Raw genomic sequence first — 20,972 nt, forward strand, 5'->3', positions numbered from 1 at the left:
CTTCAGGTGATCTAGAACGCAAAATATGAGGGGAATTATACAAAAATACAAAATAAGTAAATACAGAAGAACTCTCGTTGTGACATAAAGCGTAGCTGGAGCTGGCGTGTGATGGCTTGCGACGTTATAAATCATAATATTTCAAATCAAATCAAATCACTTTATTGTCACACTACCATGTACACAAGTGCAACAGTAGGTGAAATTCTTGTGTGCAGTTCCGAGCAACATAGCAGTCATGACAGTGACGAGACATATACCAATTACAGTAAACAACATACTTACACAAAACAATTTACAAATCAAATGTACACATACTTACACAACACAATAATTATATACAATGTACAGTAAACAATACACACAATATACAATACAATAAGTAAGGAGTATTTGAAATATCTATCTATATATATATATATATATATATATATATATATATATATATATATGAAGTAGTATATTGAGGAGAATATGTTGACAGTCCAGTGTGAGATTATAGATGAATAAAGTGCAGTGCTAATTATTGATCGTGATAGATCAAGTGTTCAACAGTCTGACTGCTTGGGGAAAGAAGCTGTCATGTAGTCGGCTGGTGCGGGTCTTGATGCTGCGATACCGCCTGCCTGATGGTAGCAGTGAGAACAGCCCATGACTCGGTTGGCTGGAGTCTCTGATGATCCTCCGAGCTTTTTTCACACACCGCCTAGTGTATATGTCCTGGAGGGAGGGAAGCTCACCTCCGATGATGTTTCTGGCAGTTCGCACCACCCTTTGCTGCCAGGTGAGTCAGGATGCTCTCTACAGTGCTGGTGTAGAACCGTGTGAGGATGTGTTGGTTCATTCCAAACTTCCTCAGCCGTCTGAGGAAGAAGAGGCGCTGGTGAGCCTTCTTCACAACGGCCTCAGTGTGGACGGACCATGTGAGTTCTTCAGTGATGTGGACACCGAGGAACTTGAAACTGCTGACTCTCTCTACCGGTTTGAGTCATAATCTATTTTTATTGTAAAGAAAATCAGCCGTATGCAGCTTTATTAAGACGTTTTTTATGAGCACAATGTTTTTTTTTTATTGTTTTCCAATATAGATATCTACAACTCTTTTAAAACATCATACATTTACTTTAGGAGCTACATTGCTGAAGAAAACTTTGTTATCTGAGAATGCTGAACATGATATAACAAATTAAAATATTTTTAAATATTTAAAAATCCTTAAAAGATGCATTCACCTGAGAAGCAGCATATAAGATATTTACACTTGCTTTCAGAGAAAATATCTGGAATACAATTATAATACATCTTTACTGTACTGGCAGATATAAACAAGTGAAAAATACACTATACATAGTACACATATATTCAAGACACATTCTCTGAAAGCAATTCTTTAATATCTTATGTGTTGCTTCTAAAGTAAATGTATCTTGTTTTAAGGATTTTTAGACAATTTTAAATGGAAAACAAGACAAAAACACTTGTGTGGCAGCAGGGGCGTGGTCAAGTGCCCGTCCGGAGAGAGAGAAGCGGTAAGGGCACTTACACCTGAGCTAAATTATGTCTCTAATTCCAGTGAGCACGGGGAGAGCGGATAAAATGACCCACGCCACCAGCAGTCGGGAGAGAGAGTTTGGGGCCTGAACGATTGTGAAGCTGTGTGTGTGTGTGTATATATATATATATATATATATATATATATATATATATATATATATATAGCACTGCAGTGGGTCGATTAAAAATCCTTAACTGAGAGGAGCAACTCGCCTTCCGTGTCCTTCTTCCAAACCCTTTACACTGGTGCCGAAACCCGGGATCCAAGTATGCCCCATGGAGTCCTCCCAGTTGCCCGAGATCCTCCAGTCCCTCGCCGGTATGCATCAGGCAAACCAACAATGCCTGATTGAGCTGTACCAAGACCAGGGCTGACAGTTCTTCAAGATCCTGCAGGCTCAAGCAGAGGACCGGCACGCGATCCAGAGAGCCTTACCTGAGAGGAGCAACTCGTCTTCCGTGGGCGCCGCCCATAAAGCAGTTCGAACGGGGAGAAGCCGGTAGAGATGTTGCTCAGAGGCATGGCTTCTGGGTATCGTGTTGCATAATCCACTAGGAATAATACAAAGCAATGTCCGCGTGCTGACCGCTCTAATGGCCCGACAAGGTCCATGCCAATTCTCTCGAAGGGGACCTTGATCAGTGGGAGGGGGCACAATTGTGCTTTTGGGGTGGCCGGTGGATTTACCAGCTGACATTCACGGCAAGCTGCACACCACCTGCGGACATCGCCGCCAATGCCCGGCCAATAAAAACAGTCTATTAAGCAGTTCAGTGTCTTTGTTTCCCCTAGGTGACCTGACATCGGATTATATAGGCGGCTCCGTGGTATTAATAGCTGGGTTGTATCTTCCTTTGTTTGGGTGTCCTGCTTCACTCTATACAACTGCTCCTTTATGATTGTAAAATAGGGATATGAAAGTGTGACATTCGGACAGAGTTGTTGACCATCAATCACTCTCACTTGGTCAAAGGCGTGCTTGAGGGTTTTGTCTCGCAACTGCTCCAAAGGGAAATCCCCTTTGTGAAATCCCTGAGGATGGGAGGGGCCGGTGAGTACCCCCCTTGGCCCTTACCGGTATCCGGTATGCTCCGGCTCGGTCGGGGAACTGGTCGCGTTAGCTGAGCTCCTCGCCTCCGCGGGGCAGGTATGGGCACTGGGGAGAGAGCAGAGAGAGAAGGAGGAGGGGAACACACAGGGGGAGGGGGACGAGTGAGAGAGGGAGAAAAGAGATCCAGGATAGCAGGATAGCCTTCTTCAGGTCCGTGTAGGCCAGGAGATTAGCTGCCGGCAACTGTTGGGCAGCGTGCTAGGCTTCCCCGGAGAGTAATGGAAGGAGCCTGGCCGCCCACTGGTCACGCGGCCAGCCCCAGATCTCCGCTGTTTTCTCAAACAGGTTGATGAAGGCCTCGGCATCGTCTTCCGCTCCCATTTTCAGAAGCGCTGGGGGTGGTAGCTGCCTGCGGATGTCCGGGGTCACGGCCGGGGCTCTCTCCTGGCTAAGGAGGCTCTGGATCGCGTGCCGGTCCTCTGCTTGAGCCTGCAGGATCTCGAAGAACTGTCGGGTCTGGTCTTGGCGCAGCTCAATCAGGGATTGTTGGTTTGCCTGATGCATACCGGCAAGGGACTGGAGGATCTCGGGCAACTGGGAGGACTCCATGGGGCATACTTAGATACCGGGTTTCAGCACCAGTGTAAAGGGTTTGGAAGAAGGACACGGAAGGCGAGTTGCTCCTCTCAGTTAAGGATTTTTAATCGACCCACTGCAGTGTTCACAGCTTCACAATAATAGTTTACAGTCTCACAATAACACTCATATATATACAGCTTCACAATCGTTCAGGCCCCAGACTCTCTCTCCCGACTACTGGTGGCGTGGGTCATTTTATCCGCTTTTAAAGGCAGGTGTAAGACATAATTTAGCTCAGGTGTAAGTGCCCTTACCGCTTCTCTCTCTCCGGATGGGCACTTGACCACGCCCCTGCTGTCACAACTTGATAATACGATTTTTGTAGTTTGTAGTTTTTACTGCAATTAAAAGGAAAAAAATTTTTCCCCCTTTAATTCAGTGAATGTCATTGAGGTATTTTTAAAAGATGAATTTGTCCTCTTCATTGTTAGTAAGCATGTTTAATACAACCGTTTAACTCGGGGCACAAGCTGAAGAGTTGGTTAAGAGCTAATGATTAATTATTGCAATAATCGCCAGAATAGTCATTATAATAATAGTTTGATTAATCGTTTATCAAAATAATTGTTAGTTGTAGTCCTATATAATATGTATATGTATGTATATGCACATTTTTTTAAACATGAATACATGAAATATTAAGGTAGAAAATATGAACACATATAACATGCTTATCTAGTCATGCTAAGTTAGGACATGGTATAAGTTGCTTTGGATAGAAAGTGTCAGCAGATGAGCTCAAATTAGCCAAGTAATTAGTTGTAAAGAATGATAGTGAGACAAACAGACCCCAATGCAGATGTACAGTTCAAAGTATTTATTTACAATAAATGTGAGCAGTCACTGTGCATCTCAAGGATTCCAGCACCGGCTGCAGCAGTGGGGAGAGATGACAGAAGCATGGGAAATCCATGAAGAGTGTGTTCTATGTTCTAAATAATATGCATTTAGAACTGCACCGGAGGTGCATTTTACCAGAATCTGAATAAGTAGTGAATTTAACTACTGCCTACAAACAGACACAGAGCACTTCCTGGAGAGTTCAGAATGTCAAAAATAAAAGCTTGAGGGTTATAAAGTTAAAGATGCACGATTGAGATATATTACTATATATATTACTATTATAATATTTTATTATTTGTTTACAAATTATAATAATATTTAAGTTGAATTGGTTCCAAAAAAATAACTGTGTTAATGAAAAGTGAGCTGATGTCTTACAACTAAATTAAACAAAAAAGAGATCTGAATCCTTTAAAGTCCAGATACAAGTTGAAAAATGTTTGCAAAAAAAAAAAAAAACTTCTTTTCTACTGATGGCTTATTCTGGAATTACTATTAATTTTGCTGCTACGTTATCCAGTATAGTTAACAATAAGGCTTTTCTAAATAAGATACATTTATATTGAAATAATGTGTAGTTAAGAGGCTTGTGTTTCTTTACATATTAAAGAGCACACCCAGTTAGTTCCACACAATAATGTAAAGATATTCTAAACTGATTATGCAAAAAACAACACTGGTATCGGAACAGGATCGGTATCAGCCGATACTCAGAAGAGAAAAAGTGGTATCGGCGCATCCCTAAAAAAATATTGTGTTCTTGTTTGTCTTTTGATTTGTACAATCAAGCACTGAATTTGTACAATCACTGTTTTAGGTATTTGAATGTATTTCCTAACATTTTATGAGACAGTGCTCTGTATTTTAGTGTGGTTGTGTTTCGGGCTGTGTGGATCTGTGAAGGCTGTCAGCAATCCACTGTCTCTGGTAATGTGTGTGTGTGTTCTGTGGAGGTTGGACCCTGGTAACATGTTTGACAGATGCACTCATGCGTTTGCAATTATTTACAAACTGCAGACACACCGCTTTTGTTATCCCTTAAACAAAGAGAAAGTTAAAGGGAGAAGAGTGAGAAAAAAGTGATGAACCGAAGGAATGAAAATTGATATCAATGTCACTTTTGACAACTTTTGTCAATGATTAAAATTTAATTTCTCACCCCTTCTATAGCACTGGTTGTGTGTCTGTATGATGTGTACTCTTCACTGTTCTTTAAACAGATGTCCCAAACACACAGCTTCAAAATCTGTCTAATATTACACATACAATCACACCTTAGGCACAAGCCCCATTTTAATTGTGTTTCCTAAACCTCTCAGGTTTTGGGGAATGTCAGTGGAACTATTTTAGCAGAGCTAAAATCAGCTCCTGGGACGTCACTTGTTGTCATGTTAAAGTGAACCTCTTTTTGTTGTTCTTCTTAGTGTTTAAGTATGTTAATATCATTACAACAGTGCTTGTGATTCCACTTTCTACTTTATTAGAGGGCTTTCAAGGCATACTCTGATATCTGGTTTATTGTTACGTACATTGTGTTTTATTACATCTACTTTGTGACACAAAAATTAGGCCTTATTCATAAAACACAATTAGAACAAATTCACCTGTAATGAGTCCATTCTTATATAAATTGTATACATTATTTCAATGGGATTCAATCTGCCACCACAAACTGATCGCTTGCCCCTGCCTGGCCACCCCTTTGAAAAACTCCTGGCTCCGCCCCTGCTCATTGTAGAAGCAATACAAACACTGACTGAGATATATTAATGTGGGATTTCATTGTTTAGACATTTCTAATCCTTGAAACATCAATAATCCATTACATTGTTTTCCTCATCACAGGTTAATGGCTCTCATGTGCGGAGAACATGCACGTATTAATCTCTATCATTTATTTAGGAAAGCATTAAGAAACAAAAGTAATGACTGAGTCAGACATGTGACCTCCAGCATGAAGATTCACACCAGAGGTTCAAAGCAGGGTCAGAGCTGATTAAACAAATCCATCATGTTGGATTGACAAGGGATAGTTCACGGAATAATTACAATTCTGTAATTGTTAAACATTCAAACATTTATTGTACGTTTTCACATCATAGTTAATAGTGACTGAGGCTAACAATCTATGTACCACGGAAGAAAGTCATGCAGGTTTAGATAGACATGAGGGCGAGTAAATAATTACAGAATTACAAATTTTATCTACAAAGAATGTCTCTTTTAAATCACTGAGGTAACAAGAAAGATGGAGAGAAAAGGGTGAATGAAATCAAAAAGAGAAATTTAGTTAAAGAGAATGAGATGAGATGAAGATGGGGGAGCGAGAGGGAAATATTCAACAAAATCTGTGTGCTCTCTCATCACCCGACGTCACGTCTCTGCAGTTCTGAGGTGATAATTCACTTGTGATAGCAGTTGACAGCAGGCTCTAATTGGCCCTCATGTGGGTGGTTGACCTTTAGAGAGTGTGACTCTCAATGCATTGTCATCAGGATATTGTTGATGCTCTGAACACATCTCCCTCTCTGAAAGATCCTTTAAACACAGAACTGTCAGACCTGTGCACCTGTGTTTGTGTTGTTATGGGGAGGTGAAGAGAACAAGAGATATAAGGAGATTGCTGTTTTAACAATATTGATTCCCATAGCATGAATGCGTTTCAGCTTGTAGGTGTTCAGTGCTGCTTAAACAATATTGAATTCCATGGTGTGAAATACGTTTCAGTTTATATATTTGCTGTAGGTGTTCAGTGCTGCTTAAATGATATTGAATTCCATGGTGTGAAATTCGTTTCAGTTTATATATTTGCTGTAGGTGTTCAGTGCTGTTTAATAGTATTGAATTCCATGGTGTGAAATACGTTTCAGTTTATATATTTGCTGTAGGTGTTCAGTGCTGTTTAATAGTATTAAATTCCATGGTGTGAAATACGTTTCAGCTTATATATTTGCTGTAGGTGTTCAGTGCTGCTTAAATGATATTGAATTCCATGGTGTGAAATACGTTTCAGCTTATATATTTGCTGTAGGTGTTCAGTGCTGCTTTAATAGTATTGAATTCCATGGTGTGAAATACGTTTCATCTTATATATTTGCTGTAGGTGTTCAGTGCTGTTTAATAGTATTGAATTCCATGGTGTGAAATACGTTTCACCTTAGATATTTGCTGTAGGTGTTCAGTGCTGCTTTAATAGTATTGAAATCCATGGTGTGAAATACGTTTCAACTTAGATATTTGCTGTAGGTGTTCAGTGCTGTTTAATAGTATTGAAATCCATGGTGTGAGTACGTTTCACCTTAGATATTTGCTGTAGGTGTTCAGTGCTGCTTAAACGATATTGAATTCCATGGTGTGAATACTTTTCAGCTTATATATTTGCTGTAGGTGTTCAGTGCTGCTTAAACGATATTAAATTCCATGGTGTGAAATACGTTTCAGTTTATATATTTGCTGTAGGTGTTCAGTGCTGTTTAATAGTATTGAATTCCATGGTGTGAGTACGTTTCACCTTAGATATTTGCTGTAGGTGTTCAGTGCTGCTTAAACGATATTGAATTCCATGGTGTGAATACTTTTCAGCTTATATATTTGCAGTAGGTGTTCAGTACTGCTTTAATAGTATTAAATTCCATGGTGTGAAATACGTTTCAGTTTATATATTTGCTGTAGGTGTTCAGTGCTGTTTAATAGTATTGAATTCCATGGTGTGAATACGTTTCACCTTAGATATTTGCTGTAGGTGTTCAGTGCTGCTTAAACGATATTGAATTCCATGGTGTGAATACTTTTCAGCTTATATATTTGCTGTAGGTGTTCAGTGCTGCTTTAATAGTATTAAATTCCATGGTGTGAATTGTGTTTCATCTTATATATTTGCTGTAGGTGTTCAGTGCTGTTTAATAGTATTGAATTCCATGGCGTGAATACGTTTCACCTTATATATTTGCTGTAGGTGTTCAGTGCTGCTTTCATAGTATTGAATTCCATAGTGTGAATACGTTTCATCTTATATATTTGCTGTAGGTGTTCAGTGCTGCTTTAAGTGCATTAAATTATTTTGAACTCAATCCTCCCAAGGTGATTTTTCTCCATTGTCATCTTATGGAGTTTTTTGTTCCTTGCCAATTTCGCTTTTTGCTGGCTCACTGGGGGTCTAAATACAAACATTATTTAAGGCACAATCAACAATTTTATTTTCATCAAAAAGCACAATGATGATTTATTTTCTGTTATAGCATAATTTTCTGTACAGCTGCTTTGAAACGATGTCTGTTGTTAAAAGTGCTGTACAAATAAAAATAACTTGACAACAGAGTAGTGTGCCTTATCTTTGCCCTCATCCTTTTACCTTATCCTCATCCTTGCTTTTATCCTCATTCTCATTGTTATCCTTGCCCTCATCCTAATCTTATAACACACGATTGAGATGGCTGAATGTCAAAATATGAGTGGAAATGAGAGTATTCAGGCACTTTACTGAACATCAGTCATGGGACAAAAGTGTAAACATGTGAAGATGATAGAACAGCTTGCAAATCAAACACTTGATTTTTTGTTCACATTTTAGAGAATGAAGTGAGAATAGCACTCAGAGCAGGCATTGTCACCAAAACCAGTATTGCTTTGAGACTTAACATAAATTCATAGATATTTATTCTTACAAGGAATGTTTTGGGTTTTATGCAAGGACAACTCTGATGACTGGATTTGTGGCATAATATTGATTACCACTGGAAATCATTTCGAATCATACATCTTTAATAAAGAAAATAAAATCACAATCGGTAAGGCACATACTGTATATTGAATGTAAATGGATTCAATACATGATAATAATAAATACACACTATTTTAAGAGTATAGCCGCAACATTTAAACATGATGATGTAATTAATATGTGTAGACTTAAATCCCGGTAACATTTGCACTACAAAATGCCAAAAATAGTTTACGACTTTGAGGTTTCTTTTGACAACACTATCTTCAGATTTTGTTGTTGTGTTATCCAGTCCAAGATCAGGGGCCTGTACCATGAAGCCGGTTTAGGTGGCTAGCCAGCTATGTTCCAGTTTAGCTTCCGTCAACCCTGGGTTTTAGGTACTATGAAAGTAGCTCGGCTTTAATCAGTGTTCGTTGCCATGGTATCTTACGCTGCACGGCTAACCTGCTCCGGGGCAGGTTATGTTCTGGATTCAAGATCTCAGACTGAAGTTTGACCAATCAGCTGTGAGCAAAGAAACATATAGGTGACGCAACTAATTCCCAGCGTCTGTTCTCTGCTGCAATGGCTTCACCTTTTCTCCCAAATCCTGTGGACATCTCCGCGCAAATTGTTAGACTAGCACTTCGTAGAGAAAGAGTTTTTAGGGACAGACAAAATCCATTTGACTTTCCCGATACTTACTTGTATGAAAGATACAGATTTTCCGCGGAAGGAATGTCTTATCTTTGTGAACTTCTTGAGCTGCACATAACAAATGTGACTCGTCGAAGCCATGCCCTTACTGTACCACAAATGGTATGTATTGCGTTGCGTTTTTTGGCAAGTGGTACATACTTGTATGCGGTCGGTGATGCAGAGAATCTAGGGAAAAACACGGTCTGTCGGACCATTTGCAAGGTGGTCCTCGCTCTGCAGGGGTACATAAATAGCTTCATTGTGTTCCCTGGACATTTATCGACCATGTCCATAAAAGAGGGATTTTATAAAATTGCCGGTAAGATATCTTGATTGGGTGACATCATATGAACAAATTTAACCTTTCACGTTCGTTTTTTTCTTCTGCAAAAAGCACATTTCATACTTAGAAATATATAATGCAATAGTCTACAGTAGCTGTTAAGAATGATTTTAAATATATATTTTTAATTCCTATGATAGGATTCCCTAGAGTCATAGGAGCAATAGACTGCACACATGTTGCAATCTCCACAGCTCTAGGAGAACATGAGGCAGATTATGTGAACAGAAAGTCCTTTCACAGCCTTAATGTTCAGGTATTTGAAAAATGTGAAGTTATTTTTATTTGCCTTGAGATCAATCTTTAAATAAGTAACTAACAGATAGGACAATTATTTAATGTACATTTCATCTGCAGATGACTTGTGATCATGAATGCATGATCACAAGTTTGGATGCCAAATGGCCTGGCTCAGTGCATGACTCACGAATTTTCCGTGAGTCTATTTTGTGTCAGCGCTTTGAGGAAGGCAAGTTAAAATTGGTACAGTACACTTTAAAGTTTTAATTTGAAAAGCTTACACAATTTTTCCCTTTTCTGTTCTATGACAGGGCTTTTTGATGGCCTGTTGGTAGGAGATCGAGGTTATGCATGTCAGAGGTTTTTGCTAACCCCCTATCCTGACCCTCAGACAGGGCCACAAAACCGCTTCGATGTGGCCCTCAGTAAAACCAGGGTCAAGATCGAGATGACCTTTGGCATCCTAAAGGCATGTTTCAACTGCCTTAGGTGTTTAAGAGTGTCACCAGAGCGGGCATCACAGATAGTGGCTGCATGTGCCATTCTGCACAATATAGCCACTATCAGAAAGGAGCGAGTACCACCACAAAACCAGCTTCTCCCTGATGAAATTGACCCCATCACAATTGACCACCCAGCTGGCGCAGCTGTCAGAGATGCAATCACAACACAATATTTTATTTAATAAAAGCACACTGACACTGCTGATAGGTCTCAAACTGTTTTATTGGTCATGTGGCTAGGGAGGAAAGAGAGAAAGAAAAATGACATTAATAAACATTCATAGTGTTCATACAGGGTAACTTGGTTAAAAAAAAAAAAAAGTTCACATACTGAGATCTGTTTTTTCCAGCTGTTTGATCTCCAATTTAATTTTTTAATTTGGAGCCTCCTCAGCTCACAGTCCAGCTCCTTCAGTGAACAGTCTAGTTCTAGACTCCTTCTGTAAAGGGCCCTGACTGAGTCTGTTTCCACCTGAAACAATTCCACCATAAACAATCATTACACGTTTTCTGGAGGTTGATCAAATCACAAAAAGTGGCATGACTTTCTACAAACATAGGACTGACTGTAATTAAGGGTTTAAAGCATTACCTTGTTCACATTCCTTCTGAAGCCCATTGAGGTAGAGGCTTCAGTTTCTGGGGCAGGTTGTGAAAAATCCTACAATAAAAGAGATGTGTAAGAGCCAGTCATTTAATTATGACATTCAAATGTGTGCTATAATAAAAAGCCCAGTGCATTCACCTCAGCAACTACCACTCTCCATGGAGTGGTGGTGGGGTAGTGGTCTAAGCACATAACTGGTAATCTGGTAATCAGAAGGACGTTGGTTCAAGCCCCACAGTCACCACCATTGTGTCCTTGAGCAAGGCACTTAACTCCAGGTTGCTCCAGGGGGATTGTCCCTGTAATAAGTGCACTGTAAGTCGCTTTGGATAAAAGCGTCTGCCAAATGCATAAATGTAAATGTAAATGTAAATGCAACTGTCTCTGAAGACACAGACAGAGTGTCTTCATCATTTGGTTCACCCTATAAATTGAAGGCCAATTTAAATCAAAATTGTTATAAAGCAGGTTATGTTCATTGTGTTCTGTCTGGTGTACTGACCTCTGTGCAGGAGACTGTGTGCATGTGTGCTGGCTTCAACAGGGACACTGTATTTCCCTCTACTGTGCAGAACATAGAGTCAGCCATATGTAACTTTTTTTTTAAAACATTAGTAAAGGGGTCATGACATGAGAAACCAAATTTGCCTTGATCTTTTGGTATAAAACGTCCTGCAAGTTTAATATTTTAAGACGTCCTCCCCATTCTAAACGAATCATTTATTTAATCAAGCTCAAAATACAGCTCGTTCTGGATTCATGGTTAGAAGTGACGTGACGGTTAGAAGTGACGTACCAGCGTTTGCATATGACCGCCTCCAGCACAAGATAACTACGCTTTAAGCGCAAGACAACTACGCTCATTTCAGTATCGGTGCGCCTCACAAGTGTTCAGTCGATGGACAGCGAGCTCTGACAGAGACTACTTGTGCACAGGAAAATTACGATGCCACACAGATGTGCTGTTCCTGGCTGTGGTCAAACAAAACCTCTGAATAAGCTGCCGAAAGATCCAGACGTCAGGGAAAAATGGATGCAGTTTATTTTTTGCGGACGTCCCAGTCACGGCAGTGTTAACTTAAGCGTTTGTTCTGTACATTTTAAGGATGACTGTTTTGAGAACAAATCTCAATATGATGTTGGCTTTGCCATAAAACTGTTGCTCAAAGATAAGTCCGTGCCGACTATTCTGGGAACAATGACGACGCAAACTGTAAGTAATCTATTTTAAACTTTAAACTACTTTTTAAAGCGCAATTTCATTCATTATGAATAATCACAGTGTTTTTACTTAGTTTACTTGCATATTGTTCTGGCTGGGGGCGTCAATAATTGATACATAGGCACTGACGTTAGCCAATCATAACAGTGGGCGTTAACACTGAAGTCTTAAATGGAAAACGCCCCCAAAACAGACTGTTTGAATCAGAGGATGAGAAACAGGGTGGGAAAAGGTCATAAATCACTAGATTTTAAAAGTTTTTCTTAAAAAAAAATATATTAATACTATAATTGCACCTAAGGGAACATAATAATACAATAAAAAAACCCACGTCATGACCCCTTTAGTAATGCATTGCACACACATACCCAGTGTCACTTGCTTAGAGGAGCCAGCACCAGGGTCAGACTGTACAGCACTTGCAATCCCATCCATAATCGGCCGCCCCTTGTTGTTACTCAGTGCCAACTCCTCCGCCACAGTGTATTCTGGAGGAGGTGGCCCTCCCCCAGTTTTCCTTATGTCACACTTTTTTCTGTTTGCTGCAAACAAGTGTTTGTGATTAAATGTTCACAAAAGTAATAAAAGGTTTTGGTAAATACTCACCACTTTGAATAATATTTTTATATTTTGTTTTGATCTGCTGCCAAGAACGTTTGGAGTTGGGGTTGCATCTAAAAATCAATGAATATCAATCTTTCTTAGGATGTAATAGCCTATACATTCACACTTTACATACATCTACACACACACACACACACACACACACACACACACACACACACACTTATGTATGCATGTATATATCAGCACGAATACACATTTTAATTTTAGCATTTAATACATTTTTAATATGATTATCCTACATAAATTTACATTAATTGTTTAACTTAGCCTACGCATTAACGCAATCAGCAATCTTCCTCCAAGATTGTTCTCTTGCTTTGGCAGCAGATACGGTGTTACTGCGTGCTTGAAAAACACTCCTATATTCTTCATATTTCTGAATAATAATCTCTTGCTCCTGCGCGGAAAAATATATAGCTCTCGCTCTATCCATATCGAACGCGATTGGTTGTTCAGTGTCGACGTCACTCTTTTATGTGCACGCGCGTGTGGAGTAATCATAGCTTAAGGATCAAAGCCTGAGTTGACAGAGAAAGTTGATGAGCTGCGTCATGGTACCAATAAAGCCTGATTGCATCGGTTTGGTTTTGTCGACTCAAAACCAATCCTGTAACCCAGAGTTTGTTCAACTACCATCATGGTACAGGCCCCAGATGTATGGAGAAGACGTGATGGAATATGTGCATCTAAACAAACATCTGCTTCAGGTTTGGGGCACTATAGCTGAACTGTGGACAAAAGACATGCTCGCTCCGGTCTGGTTATGGACTGTGGTCTGTTTTGACAGATTATTTTGATCTCACCATAGTGTTTATCTGTTCAGTGAATGCTGTTGAACTTGCACCGGCCCGGAACAACTGTAATGTTCGTGAGTGATTTTGAAGATCTGGTAGATGCTGAAGATGGCAGTAAATTGATGGAAGCATTCCCTCTCAAGGATAATGTGGAAAAACCCATAGAATCTATTGATGTAGACATCTAACCAATCATATCTCAGACTTTACGCATACTCCTCACATTTGTGACATTGTTTCAACCTTTTTTCTTTAAACCATAAGAACAAAATGATAAAAATAATAATAAGAGAATAACCACGTTCCCCTTAGTATTAAACAAACTATAATGAGTGCTATCATTGTTTTTAATGATTTTCAACACGTACATAACTGCAACCATCTCAAATTAATTTTTTGAAGTTTCATGATGCTTTAAGCGCTGAAGAAGCATATGTTCTAAGTCACCATAGAGGGAGCTACTAACACATGTCATTGATCAAAGTGAGAAGCTGTGTAGCAAGTTCTGCAGTTTTGTCAGGATGGAATGTTATTCCTTCTAATCTAATTTCCTTAATTTCTTGATAATATCTTGCAAGAGTGTATCTTTTTTGAATTTCTCTTTTATTTGTATGGAACATTGGTTTATCTTGTTGACTTGATGTTTTAAAAAAAAGAAATAATTTTTTTCTTCTTTTTTTATATTTTACTCAATGGTCTTTGCCCAGTGAGTATTCAATTGGATATGAGTTGGAAAAAAAGAGACCTTTTAAACAAAAAGCAGTGCTCAATAAATGGTCAGCGTGGTCTCAAATTGGATTGGATTGTTTGACTGCCAGTGTTTAAAAATAGTTGTTTTCAATGTTTAGAGAGCAAAATAAGTAAATAAAATGAGAAAACATATTGAAAATGATTGATTTTCCTCTCTTTTATTTTTGGACTCCACTTAGGCAACTGCAACACTGTTTCTCCTCTTAACTATCAGCCTTTTTATAAATGTAAAAAGCTACTCATGTGTTCAAAGAACTTGTCATCAACTGAATCTGCCCATTTAGCATTATCTGGTAAATCCATTTCAGAACCTCTGGGAAACAATGTTTTGTGTGCTGTTTTTGACTGGCCATAAAAGACAAATGTTAAAGTTGGCAGTAGGAGGTCTGAGTGTTTTGTCATATTACAAAACATTTTTGTTTTTGCAACTGCTTTTGTATATTTTGTGTACATCTGTGTGTTTTTGTTGATGTACTGCTTTAGCAGAGGGCAATGATTAGCATTAGCAATGAGAGGTGTTTGTCAGCTGCTACAATTGAAAGCTGTGTGTGTGTGTGTGTGTGTGTGTGTGTGCGTGTGTGTGTGTGTGCATGTGTGTGTGTAAGGCTGAGTGGGAGGATGAGCATAACATGCTAATGATACTGCTGTTACACTTCCTGCATGACTCATCCCAGTGTGAGCCAGCACACTGTCTCAGTGTGGGCACACACTCACAATCTCTTTAAAAGCCTAAGATATGATATATAACTGCATTCATTCTCTTTCTGAAGGCATGCTGGCATGCTGAGAGGCTCATAGGCATCATAAGCAGGTTAATCACAGATTGTACATTCCTATCAAAACATTGCCAAACTTTTAGACGCAAGCTGAAATTACACAAAACATCTTCTGATCCCTAAGCTATGGGAAAAACTAGACCAAACATCCATTAAAAACCCTTAAATGTGATAGTCATCAAAAACACCCTAGAGTCACCTCTGAGAATGAGTATAACTATTCCAAATTTTTTTTTTTTAGAGTTACAGATATAATGATGGGAAAATAAACGTATTCAGATTATGCACAGTTTTTTATCTTAACCTGAAGGTGTATTGGTACACCTCGTGTTTCTAGTATTCTTGCAGGGGCATCAGCTTTAACAAAAAGAACCTTGCGTTTGTGTGCTGTGAGCGATTTTCTTCTCAACGCTGGATTTGCTGGATTTCATGGATCTCAACGTCATTCGTTCCGAGTCGTGCTGTGTTTCTAACTCTCTCTTGCACTTTTCCCAGGGTGTCTGATGGAGACTTAACAAAGTCACATTTTAACACCTTAAGACTGATTCCAGGCATCCCATGTCACTTACAAAAACACTTGAATTTCTGAGACAAAGCTTTGGCAAAATTGGCTAAGAATTATTCACATTTGCATCCTCGATTCCAGTCACATTATTAAAGTCTAAAAATTCTGGAAAAGTCTGCATCAAATAGTATTTAGGAATAAAAAATCTGAGTGATTTTTAATATCAGGATAAAAAAATTAAGGCTGATCATATTATTTGTAAGCCTTATCATTAGTGGTGTTTGCTAAGACAAGCATTACTGTCATCATTGCTCACACTTGGGGTTAGTTTATTTTTTCCACTAAACCCATAACCCTAAGTATTAAAATGGGGTGTATTATACCTTAGGCTTTTTGGTGATAGGTTTACTAATCCTTTACGAAGGTGGACAATAAAATGGGGGTAAAATGTCCCAAGGTCTTAAACTGAATTAGGTACATACAGGGTTGGGAGGGTTGCTAAATGTATTCCAATACAGATTACAGAATACATGCTGTAAAATGTAATTTGTAACATATTCCATTAGATTACTCAAGGTCAGTAACATATTCTAAATACTTTGAATTTCTTCTTCAGAACTGGTAGATTTTTTCACTTGTTTTGACTATAAAATTCCAAGTACATTTAAGACAAAATGCACATGTTAAAAATACATTATCTGAAAAACATAAATATCTTATGTGGGGTTATTTCTAAAACAAGATAAATAAAATAGATATATTTTTTAAGGATTTTGTTTAGGAAAACTAAAATATTATCTAGAATATGATTTTTGCCTGGTAACATGTGCCTGTAAAATGGCTAAAATAGCATTTTAGCTTAACATAAAGCTGAAAATTTAGTCAAGGTTTATTTCTATTTCTTCTGCTCCAAACTTACTTAAAATTTACTTCTCAGTCTGCTCATAACATATCATAAGGAAGTGTTTCACCGCTGTTCAAATACACTTTGGATCCCATAATTTATATGTATAAATGTTTAGCATCTGAAAGGACTAAATATTAAATGAAACAAATGACAATAAAATGCAAAGTAATCTTTTCAGTAATCAAAATACTTTTGGATGTACCAATGATTTAAATTGTAACTGTAGTGGAATACAGTTACTTATATTTTGTATTTTAAAAACGGCCGGATCAAGCTCCGTTCCTGCTTGGTGTCGGACTCCACTGCTACATGTCGCTGAGTAATGATGACTAACTGCAGCCGGTGCCATCCAGACATCACTTCAATCTACTACGAGAGGCTTCAGAGGATGAACTGATGCCAGCTCCAACCGTAAGACATGGAGTACTTCATATGCCACTGCCTGAACATTGGATTTAGGATGGACCTCACCTCATTGAAATGACCTACCGGTTGAACTGCGATGCATTTTAATGATCTCTGCCTGCATCACCTTGGGCTATTGATGGACTACACTCTTGATATGAATACATAGACTATCAATTAATTGCCAACAAAGCCTTGATCAGCCAACTAACAATGGACAGTGCATCTAAGTGAACCTCTGCAGTTAATCCAGAATGGACATTAGTCGTTACTCTTACAATACATACAAAATCTTTGTTTAAACAATAGCCCTTAAAACTTACATAGTTTACTATTTTTAAGCCATGACTTCCACTACACACAAAAAACTAATATTTGCATTTATTCATGCTGTTTAGCCAGAGGGGAACTGGCCCCCACAGTGAGCCTGGTTTCTCCCAAGGTTATTTCTCTCCATTAACCAACATCTTATGGAGTTTTATGTTCCTTGCTAGAGTCACCTTTGGCTTGCTCACTGGGATTTTAAATACAATTGTTTATTTATTTGTTTTTACACACAATTTACAAGTATATTTTAATTAGGGCTGTCGATTTAACTTGTTAATTCAGTGCGGTTAATTTGACAAAAAAATAACGTGTTAAAAAAATTTACGCAATTAATCGCACTGTCCCCGGATCATAATAAGGAAGATTCGTGAGAAATGCAAGCTTGTAGTACCACCTGTTTACTCCAGAGGGCAGTAAGTGAAACTTCAGCTGTATGAACAACGCGCAGTTTATACAATGAAGAAAACACCAGTAGACAGAACAACACAAACATGCGTTACGTTCTTGCGTTCAGGACACTTGAAGGAGCGCAAATGCGAACTAAGGGATCTCAAGATGTGTTTAAAGTTTGAGTATTAAACAATATTAAACTTGAAACAGTGACCTAAACATTTTATGTTTATGATGCAACGCACCCGAGACGCTACACAAGCATATCTGACGAAGGTGTAAATTGACGGGCTCTTAAACAAGCCCTCATAATAAATCTCCAACTGATTGACAAATTCACTTGTGAAATGGATTGCTGTGAACTGTATGCCACTTTTGTATTGTCTTATCAATGATTAACTCTTCTGCTATAAGAATGTAATGCATTTTAATTAACTGAATATTTTATATTTAAATTATATATATATATATATATAATTTTTTTATATTTAAAGATAACTATGTATAATTATATATTGATATAAATATGTATAATCTTTATATATTGAATTATTGATATATGAGGGGCTTTCTCAACAAATATTTGTATATGCGATTAATTGCGATTAATTAATCGGGACACCATGTAATTAATTCGATTTTAAAATTTTAATCGATTGACAGCCCTAATTTTAATCAAAATACACAATGATGACTAAGACTTTATAGATATTACAGTTTAAATTTCTGTTGAAGCATAATTTTCTGTAAAGCTGCTTTAAAACAATGCGTGTTGTGAAAAGTGCTATACAAATAAAAATGACTTAGCTATTGCAAAGCCCTGTGTAAAACTTGTGAGATGAGAATGACTTGTGTGCACCTTTTAAGGTTAAAGGGATATTCCGGGTTCAATTAAAGTTAAGCTCAGTCGAACATAGAATAGAATTTGTTGCATAATGTTGATTACCACAAAAATGTTTTTAGACTCGACCCTCCTTTAGAAAAAGAGAGCAAAAATCAAGGTTACAGCATGGCACTTACAATGGAAGTGAATGGGGTCAAAATTTTGAACGTTAAAATACTCACTTTTTCAATAGTTTAGCCACAAGAAATAGCCAATATATGTGTTAACATGATTTCAGTGTGATAAAATCACTTTTGAACCTTTTCTGTGTAAAGTTATAGTAAATTTTACAACTTTGTTGACAATGTCAGAACAATGTCAACAAACACTAACACCCTTAAATAATTAAAAAAAATGGCAATTTAAAAATGTTTACAGCTCAATAATACATGAGTTTTAACAGAATAATTAATGTAAGTGCTTTTATAAAATTATAAGCTGCACATTTCTGCCTTTTAAACCCTCCAAACATTGACCCCCATTCACTTCCATTGTAAGTGCCTCACTGTAACCTTGATTTTTGGAGGGACGAGTTGAAATTAATTTGTGTTGTAATCAACATTATGCCACATGCTGTCGATTGAACTTCATTTTAATAGTTTTATTTGTAATTTTTTGTAGTAATTGTCTCGTCATTTTTTTAGGCATTCACACATTCATTTAGTTATGTCACTGATTATACCCAAGGCAATTTCCCTTTCACTCCAGGCACTCTGAAAGTCATTTGTTAATAAATCCCAATACGTTTTATTGCAAATTTTATGAAAGCCATTAAATGTCTATTATGAGGGTATATCTGTTATACAGATTCAAATTAATAGAAGGAAGATCAGCTCTGTGCTTTGACTTACCCTTGACTTCAATTTCTTTCGACCACATTGCTGTCTCTCAAAAGTCAATGGACTTTGTCAGTCCCTTTTATGATTTTCAAAGAACTGAGGACTTGCTGACTAAAGAACTCTTTTATGTCAAGAGTTTTGTAAATTGCACACTCCACCTTCAAGTCCTAAATTTTGCTGCTGCAATAATGTAACTGATTATTGATTTGAAGCATAAACTGGTCATGCCTTGTAATTTTTATAAGAATAAATACAAAAACATACACAAAGTAAATTTATATTAATAAAATTGGTCACCCCTCAATGGATGAAACAAAGGTAAACGGTCAACTTAGCTTTGGAAAAAGTTGAATCCACTTAGTCTGCAGTTAAGTCCCTGTCCCCCTGAAATAACCAGTGCTCTCTATTCATTTCAGCTGCTCACTACAATGAAATAACCTTCAAAAACCAATTTTATTTTCCAGACACAAAAACTCTCTACAATTCTTCAGTCTGAATGGCCTGATGACCCCCACCCCTCCAGAGCTTGTCTTTTCTTGCTGCTATTATTTCTGTAGGTGGTTTAAATGACCTTCCCAATCACTCGCCTGAACCAGACTATTCAACACACAACAGTTTCTGTAAAATCAATTTGCTAGCCAGAATTTTTTTTTGTCTTCAATACCTCTTGTTAGTAGAACTGTTAGTAGTTTGTGTGACAGTTGATCATGAAGTCTTGCTCTCTATTTGAATTGCCTGTGCTGCAATCTTTGTTTAAAGCAGTGACACTATTAATACTGAAGCAAAATAAGAGGTGAGTCTGTTGAAATAATTTTTACCATGACATTATGATCCAACCCACACAACCATTAGTTAAATAAGTGATATTCTTTCAGAAAGAAATGAAGTCTCTCATGAATGTTCAAAAACAACTGTTTCTATTTTTAAACCCTTTGTTCTGATTCCACCGTCAAAAACATCAAAGGAATTTTGGTTTGAGGCTGAATTTGCTGCTCGTGATGCCAATGGGAGCGCATCTATTCCCTGCAAACTAAAATCCAAAAAATAAATGAAGAAATAAATGCAGAGCTCTGGGAGCGAGGCGACTTTGCCAGCTCTCTTTCTTGTGCACAAACTTGATCTTCCAAACACAAATGCCTTAGTTTTGAGACAGCCACACAATCAGATGAAAATAAAAACAACTATTAGGTTTTTTTTCCTTCTACTTTTACACCAAGCCTTAGTTTGTTTGGCAGAATAAACGTTTGCCCGTTCAGTGTAAGCCTCGTCTTTTTTTTCTGCATTTGTTCAATTCTCTGTAATATTCCTCTATCCTTGTCACTGTGGCAGCGGCCTCGTCTTTCAGAGGGCCCGTTGTCGCTGGGC

At 37.9% G+C, this 20,972-nt stretch overlaps 2 protein-coding genes across 2 annotated transcripts in view; both read left to right on the forward strand.

Moving 5' to 3' along the window:
* Positions 1-20,972, forward strand: part of nphp4 (nephronophthisis 4) — a 200,718-nt gene that overhangs the window by 50,447 nt on the left and 129,299 nt on the right. The gene's annotated exons all lie outside the window — the stretch shown is intronic.
* Positions 9,376-10,757, forward strand: LOC127630818 (putative nuclease HARBI1). The gene is made up of 4 exons (XM_052108624.1): positions 9,376-9,808; positions 9,973-10,088; positions 10,190-10,301; positions 10,384-10,757. Exons 1-4 carry the CDS (start codon positions 9,376-9,378, stop codon positions 10,755-10,757), a joined length of 1,035 nt encoding a protein of 344 aa, XP_051964584.1.

Source organism: Xyrauchen texanus, chromosome 37 (assembly GCF_025860055.1).
Source record: "Xyrauchen texanus isolate HMW12.3.18 chromosome 37, RBS_HiC_50CHRs, whole genome shotgun sequence".
In the NCBI taxonomy this organism is placed as follows: Eukaryota; Metazoa; Chordata; class Actinopteri; order Cypriniformes; family Catostomidae; genus Xyrauchen; species Xyrauchen texanus.